Here is a 7,920-nt window from a genome sequence, read left to right as displayed (position 1 = left end):
GTTAACAAAGCCCTGCCTCGCAAGCACCTAAGACTTTGTCAGGCCCTCAGCCGTTCCTTTTGGTGGCTTCTTTAAAGCTTTTAGTGCACTTGAAATTCAAAGGAGCGGAGAAGCGCATGTGGGCCTGGCCGGACGGCGCTTTCTTCCGCCAGCAGCAGGGGCGCGGGCAGCCCGGCCGCCAGTGGGCTCGGCGGCCCCCAGGATGCCAGCCCTTCCTCCCCTTCCCACCCCCACCCTGTCCCCATCTGGGGCCGCGCGCTCAGCGCGGGGGGAGTGCGCCCCACGATGACACCGAGGATCCCGGGCTGGACACCCCAGACCCCGTCCCCCACAGGGGTGGGGGGCCCGCCTGTCGATCAGTATTCGGTAAACAGCTTTGGCCTTGACTGCTGGTCTTCATCCTTTCTGGTTTTAAAAAACGGTCACTGCCCGCAGGTTTTCTTTTGGGCAGTGACCCGCTTCTGTCCTACTGAGCTGCCCCACCTGTGTGGACTCCTCCTGTCCCCTGGACGGGGAAGACCTGGGCTGTGTGTAGAGATTTTTTTTTTTTTTTCCTCCACAGTGAACTAAGACATTGTTCTTCTTCGGCCATTCAGAATCGGCACAATTGCCTCTTTTGCCCTTTCGCATTTAAAGTGAGGTAATTAGATTTCCCAAGGTTCAATGGTCAAGAGCCTGCTCCTCCTAGGAAGTCGCTTCCCCACGCCCCTCCCAAGAGCGGTTGTCCCCAAGCCCAGGCTGCGCATTGTTCCGCAGGCTCCGCTTTCTCAGGGGCCACCAGGGCCTGAAAATTCCTCCTCTGTCTCCAGTGCCTTCCCTGCCCACTTAACTTTCTCCTGCAATTGAAAACGATCACTGACTCTTTCCTTTGGTGACTCTGTTTGGAGGATTTCTAAACATTTTCGTGAAAAATCTTTTCCTGCCTTGTAGGAACTTACCTCAAATGTGCCTAAACCTTTCACATAGAGAGTTCCGGCCTGTTCATTTTTCAGATACCCGATCTGTTATTACTGCTGAGCAAATGGAAAGGGAATTCGTGACACATTGGCACCAAATAAACGGGTGCCATGCCCACAGAAACAGCATGTCTTTGGTCTGCCTCTGACAGCGAGACCTCGAGCCTGCTCTTCTGGTCTTCTGTCACCTTCTGTCATTTCCCCGGATATTTTCACCTTTGCAGCAAGGAATATATGTTTTTTAAAAGTTTCGGATGTCAATTTTTTAGACAAAACTGGAAAAGAGCACAGAATACACACTCGGCTTTACAGAGTCAGGCAGAACGTTTTGCCTCTACAGCCTGTGGAGGAAGAAGAGGACAAGATGGGGAAGGGGGTCAGGGAAAGGGCTCCCGAACCCTTGTCCTGCAAGGAGCTGAGGTTCTCAGGTGCCAGAGTTCTCTTTCCAAACGGGTCCGTGTAGCATTCCAGACAGTTTGTGGTTCGACTTTGGACATCTGCACGTCTTCTCAGCAAGGTTCTTCTGTGTCCTCGTGGGACGCATTGCCCCATCTCCAGAGGAGCCCCGACGCCGTCTGTTTTTAATGTGATTCTAGCAGGATGCTGTGCCATCCTGTCCCCGTGTGCACCGCAGAGATACAGATACATACACTGAGGTCCTGAGAGTTCCTGCACGCTTTAGAGAGCGCTCAGAAGGCCCTGGTTTAAGTAGAAGGCCCTTTTCTCAGTGTCTGTGGTATTCATTCCCAAGTAGAGAGATGTAGTGGCAGGTTTCTAAGAAGACCTCACCTTTCCAGTGCTCAATTCAGAAAAAATAATCCCTCTGCCATTAATCGATGCCAGATTACTGTCATCACGTAAGGCGAAAGATCACCGTTTGCACAAAGCTTCCACCTCCGTCCTCTACACCAGTATCTATTACTGCATTGTTGGGAAATTTTCAGGAATCTTTCTCAGTTACAGTGTAGTTTTTTTCCCCCGGGACAACAGAGCAAAAAATGTTCATGACCCTGAGTAACAAATTTTGAAACCTAAAGAAACATCCCTCAAAATAACACCAGCATACTTGTATTCCTGCTAAAAGTTCTTATTTTCATTATTTCTAAGGAACGAACTGGATTCAAAATCGTGCCCAGACCGAAATTGTTCAGCAGTTTTTGTTACTGACTTGATCATTCCAGAAGCTTCAGTATAACTGACAAAGTCTGGGTCACGTGAAACGTTAAGTGAAAATATTCCAGGGCATCAGCCGAATATGAGGAAAATGCGTATAACGTGCATTTTTTGCGAACTCGTTTATAGTTAAGGAACCGTTCAGTTCGATTCAGCAAGTGTGTATCAGCTGTTCACGCCGCCAAGCACAGGTGTGCGCCGCTGCTGCCCTTTGACCCCTGTAAGCGGCCCGAGCCTCCTGTCTCCTGCTCAGCCCACTCGGCCTGTTTCCTTTTCTCTCTGTTCTGGAATAGGGGGAGCAAAGGAAACAAGATAGGCCACCTCGTGGCTCGATCGAGGTTTTTGGTGTGGGTTCGCACCTTCCAGAGAGTGTGCTGAGGGTCCCCAGCAGCCCTCAAGATGGCCATTTATAGGTGTCCTGCCAAAAACGGCGAAGAGGGGCGTCTGTGGGCAACACCGGGTTAAAGAAAACTAGGCAGATCATCACTGCCAGGCTGCACAAAACCTTCAGAGTTCCAGCGTGCATAGTGGGAAGCAGAGTATGTACACTTATTCAATCAGAAATACTTGCCTCTAAAGACAGTGTGTCTCGCAAGGGATGCTGACAGGCGGGCCACAGGGACAGCAGAGAGCTGCACTTTTCTTAGGAAACGCGGCGCCTTGGGACGCACACCAGAGTGAGCGACCCCAGTGCAAACAGACTGGCCGTCGGGAGTCGGGCCTCCTGAGAATCCTTCTGTTTTCACACCTGTCGTCATCTTTGGGTCAGGAGCGAAGAACCCGTAATGCAATTAATGCTTTTCCCTTTGGAAGTTGAACTAAGAAGCCTTTCATGAGGGAAAATGAAGACAAAGGAACTTTTAAGAATTGTGTTCTGTCAGCTGCTGATGCATCAGCTGCTTGTGAATTGAGTTTGGAGCTTGGGAGACGACTGTCGTCGACTAGCCCTCCCCGCCATCGTGGTCCACATGACTGCGGAAAACTATCGTTACCTCTTTTGCTGTTTTTAGTGACGTTTAAATGATAGAATTATCTTCTTGTTTTCAATTTCTAGTTTTGGCTACTGAGGCGAGCTCTGTATAATCCCTGGAATCACTCCGTTCCTTCTGCTCAGAGTACCCTGTCCTTTCCCACACGCGTATCTACGTTCTGTCCTTCCCTCTTCGGTCAGGGAGCAGTAATTCTTCCTTCTCTCCGCGCCACAGCCTGTCCTTTCGCACCGCTCAGAGTCCCTCTGATACCGCGCCACACATGGCCTTAGCCGCCGTCCCTCCCTCCTGGCGTGGGAGCATCACAAGGTGGACACGAGTCTTGGCCGTCGCTGGGTCCTGCACCTGGCCTCACCTAGTTGCACAGAGTGGCTGGTCAGTAGCCGTGGACGCGGGGACGCGTGGCTGGTCAGTAGTAGTGTCTCCTCTCTCAGTTACTGGTCGTATGTTTTCAAGCAAATGCGATAGGTAAACAAAAGTGGGAGGAAGGATCGTCTACTCGACTGGTTCTTCAGGGCGTCTTTGTAACTAAAAAGAAACAGGATGCCGTGTATCGAGGCAAGAGCTGGGCTCAGGCAGCCCTTCTGCCACCCTAGAGGTGCAGAGCTGCGGACACAGGAAGCCGCCTTCACCGGCGGCCCTGGAGTGCCAGTACTCAGCCGACTCGCCCTTGTCTTCGTTCTCGGCGCTTCTAAAGGCCGTCTCTGTCCAATGCGAACATTTCTCAGTGCGCCAGCCAAGGCCGTCCAGGTGTTCTGTATCCCACGAGTTCATAGTTCTCCACATCGGATGGAATTGTTCATTCAGGCGCAGGCCGGTACTAAGCATAGTCGGGGAATTACGGGCAAATGTCAACGTATACGAGAAGCCCCAGGCTACCAACATCCAGCTTTTAGGTGGCTGTGACCGTTCTGACGTCTCACCAATGCCCCCTCTGTCGCAGCCATTGAAGCCACCACAGAGGGCAAAACGCCATTTATCGCTTAGAGAAAACTCTCTAGATGCGGATATGAAGGGAGAAAAGTTGACCTGCAGGAAGGAATTGCTCAGGGGAGCTGAGCCCAAGGACAGCCTCTGAGGCCTCAGTGGCTTGTCACTCCCCACGACCTCCACTTCCCTCCCGTGCCATGCCAGTCTGCCGGAGGTCCCTGCGATGACAGCAGCACAGTCGTTCCTCCTCCTCCCAGTCCGGTGACAGTGCGTTGAGAGACGAAACCTGCTGGGCCGGCGGGTCACGCCCCTGCCCCGGCGGCAATGTCACCGCCTGCCAGCCAGCCCTGTGAACCAGGGACCGGGAGCTGGGAGAGGCTCCTGGCAGCCTCGTGCTCACCTCTGCTTTTCTCAACCAACCCAGCCGCCCCCACCCCCTTCAGCAGCCCAGCTGGCCACTGCATGTGCGTGTCCCTGTCATACATCACACAGACCCGTTAGCCTGTCACTGCGTCGTAGCAGACCGGGGGACACTGGCCCACATGGCAAGGACTCTGTTCACAGCCGTGACGCGCTGGGGCCGGGAGGGAGGTACGCCTCAGTGACGGAGTGTGCGGGACTCGGCCCTGGCCCCGTGGTGACCGCCCTGCGCCACTGAGCCTGCGGAGGGAGCGCGTGGGCATAGCCGCGGCCCGCGCCGGGAGCCAGAGCGCCCTCACCACCCCTTCGGAGTCTGCCCCAGACTTCCTAGCCTCCCACGCCCGTCCTCTGTGCGACAGTTTGAAGCTGTGGCCCACGGGAGGGAGGAGGGGCTGAGAGTCCCCATTCGGCCCTTCGCCTCAGCCTCGGGGGTCCCCAGGGTCACTGTAGAACACAGACGATCCTGGGGTCACCGGTTGACCGGGCCAGGCATTTCACGCGCTTTACCGTGCTTATTAACGATCACATCTTGTCTTCAGAATAACTCTCTTTGCACCGGAGAGTGCGATGAAGCCGGTTTGCTAATCCCTGAAGTTTTGTCTCTGCCTTCGAGCGGTGGCCACCTTTGGGGAAAAGCATTAACATGCATGACCGCGATGGCCGCCCTGGGCGCTCATTAGCGCAGCCCAGAACCAAGGGTTACATTGTCGTGATCTGACAAAGCCGTCTAAATCTATGCATGTTTTTTTGAAAGCTCCCTAAACGTGCTGCTAAATCCCCTAAAAAGCTACTGACCCGCTTGGCAGCCATTAGCCCGGCGTAAGCAGAGGGACTCTTTTCAGTAAGTGAACAAACAGAGAAAATATGCTGAATGGCTGGACAGACGCGCTTCAGCCGGCGCTTTCATTTGCCGATGCCAGGGCGCAGGCAGTATCAACCCCTGTTTTCCCTGTTGCCCCGAAAATCACAATATCGCCTTTCACCCCACGAGCCCTTTTCACCACAGTAATGTGTCTTTAGAATGACGCCGGCATCGGCTTCCGCCGTCCGCGGTCCAGAGAGCTTAAAAACGCATTTCAGGCTTCGAGACTTGAACCCGCCACCCGTCCGGCCTCCCGCCTGCCGTCCCCGCCGCGCTCTCCCTTCCTCTCCGCTCCCCCTGCCGAGTCAGCAGCGCTCACGGCTCTGTTCTAGCGCAGCCCCCCAGAAAAGAGACAGCTCGATCTGATAGTCCCCCAATTTAAGGACTAGTTAAAGAGGTGCACATAAAGAAATGCTTTTACGTGTAGGAGGTGCAGCAGAGGTTGAAAGGAATGTGGAATTCTGTGCTGGGAGGGGTGCGCCGAGGGGCCGGAGTCGCTGTCGCTCTGCCGCAGCGAACCCCCATCACCTGGTCCCCCCGCCCTGCCCCCACCGCACTGCGCACCCACAGCTTTGTCTCCTGCGCATCTGCTCCACCCTCAGCGGTTGTAAATAAATCTCACTGCTCCTGCTTCTGCGTACTCAGTGCGTGCTTTGGGGATGACAGTGATTACTTCTTATCCTTTTGAAAATTTAAGTGGAATAACTCTTGCAGGTAGAGTTTAGCAAGGTGCAAAAACATCATGGATTGTTTTCTGTCTCCCATCAGATCATAGCTGTCTGCAGAGAGGCAGCTCTTCTGGCCCTGGAGGAAGACATTCAAGCCAACTGCATCATGAGAAGACATTTTACTCAGTCCTTGAGCACTGTGACACCCAGAATTCCTGAGTCACTGAGACGCTTCTATGAAGATTATCAAGAGAAGAGTGGGCTCCATATGCTCTGAAAATTCAAACGTGCACATTCATTGCGCTAAAAATGCTTTCTAGGGAAAACTTGTTTTGCATTTAAATTTTGTCTTGAGAGTGTCAAAAAAAGAAATCCTTAAGCAAAATGTCTGAAATATGTTGACTGGAATTAAGAGGCTTCAGTTCTCGTAGACATTTAAAATTTAAAATACACGGATACAATGAGAATATCCACGAAGACCTGTGGACAGGGCTTTTAGCCAGTTTTACCTGGAGACGTGTGCTGAGGTCAGATGCAAACTTCCAGCCTTTTCATTTTTGACCCGGTTCACTCATCCCAGGAAATGTTTTCCTTACGCCGGCACCCATTTCGGTGCACTCGGAAATGCCAAACCTCGGGCATCAACCTTACATGAGGACACGTGCGTGTGGATGACGGCACGGCGGGAGGTAGTTACTAACACTTTGTTTTGAAAGCTAAACCTTGAAATGGCCAAGGGCACCGGCCAGACGTATGTGGCCTCGTTTCCAGACACGCATTTGTTCTCATTATAATTCATACCCACATTTTTGCTTTAGTCTTCTTAACCTTTACTTATGGCAATTCAAAAAAGAAGAATTATTTCATACACCGGCATGCCCTTTGAAAGTTGTAAAAAATTGGAAATCTACGCCCAGTCCAGGCCTAGAACAGTAAACTTGGGGTTCTTTTTTTTTTTTTTTTCATAAAATGCTGGAAGTAAATCATATGGCGCATTCGTGTTTTAACTTGTACACGTTTTCAGGTTACCAATAAACGTTATCAGTGAAAAGATAAACCGAGTCGTACTCGATCACAGTGTCTCATCTTGCATTCTAGCCGTGCGTGGTTGTGCAGTCAGGGATGCTTGGGCTTCCCTGACACTTTGAAACTGCGTTAATAAGTGTCCTTGGGGAGGCTGTCGGCCATTGGTTCCCAGACTTCCAGGCGGTGGGAAGAATGTGCGCTTAAACCCCGTCACCATCAGTCTTTGAAAATGCCCAGAAGGACAAGCCGGGCAAGAAACGCCTGGTGATGGAGACGAGGGGCTGACGCGCTCGTGGTGGCAGCCGCTCTGAAGTCGTGGCTCGCGCCTGTCATCCTTCGACTGTCAGGAGTAGACTCACCAGGCTTTTTCTCCCGGACCGCGCTGGTTTCTTAGTGCACGAAGCCACTCGAGGGGTGAATGTTACTTAGGTCGGTGCAGTCAAATACAGTAGGCACGAGTCACATGTGACTGCTTAAATGTTAACTAATTAAAATATTAAACATTCAGTTCATCAGACACATCAGCCGCGTTGAGCAGAATGGACGGCTCAGCACGTCCATCTCGAGAAGTCTCGTTGGACTCGGCCGGTTAGAAAACAAAGCTTACATGCTGAAATAAATAGAACCCCAGAATTTCTTTTGGGCTTCCCATTTTCCTTTTAATTAGGAGAGGACCAAGACTTCTTCCCTGTAAGTGCTGAGGGCAGAGGAAAATTTAAAAATTTCCCCGAAGGCCTAAAAAGGAAAATCAAAGAAATCCCATCACCAGTAAGATAAAAACCAGCTCAGTAAGCTAGCACTGACACAGGCTCGCGGGCCACAGCCTGGCTGGTGGGGAGGAGGGTGGCGATCCCGGCCAGCAAGGAGTTTAGATGCTCAGATCATTCGGCCCACAT

The 7,920-nt window shown here is 52.1% G+C and overlaps 1 protein-coding gene across 2 annotated transcripts in view; it reads left to right on the top strand.

Moving 5' to 3' along the window:
- Positions 1-7,055, top strand: part of SPATA5 (spermatogenesis associated 5) — a 212,450-nt gene extending 205,395 nt beyond the window's left edge. Inside the window, exon 15 of one of the 2 annotated variants that reach the window (XM_023520433.1) lies at positions 6,099-7,055. In XM_023520433.1, the coding sequence (XP_023376201.1) occupies positions 6,099-6,275 (177 nt within the window). In that variant the 3' untranslated portion in view covers positions 6,276-7,055. Of the gene's footprint in view, positions 1-3,183; positions 3,406-6,098 lie in introns of those variants that run through there. The other variant, XM_023520432.1, reaches the window with a different exon arrangement.
- The last annotated feature ends 865 nt before the right edge of the window (positions 7,056-7,920 follow it).

This window comes from Pteropus vampyrus, unplaced genomic scaffold (genome assembly GCF_000151845.1).
Source record: "Pteropus vampyrus isolate Shadow unplaced genomic scaffold, Pvam_2.0 Scaffold263, whole genome shotgun sequence".
NCBI classification, from domain to species: Eukaryota; Metazoa; Chordata; class Mammalia; order Chiroptera; family Pteropodidae; genus Pteropus; species Pteropus vampyrus.
This window is presented reverse-complemented; position numbering and strand designations above follow the sequence as displayed.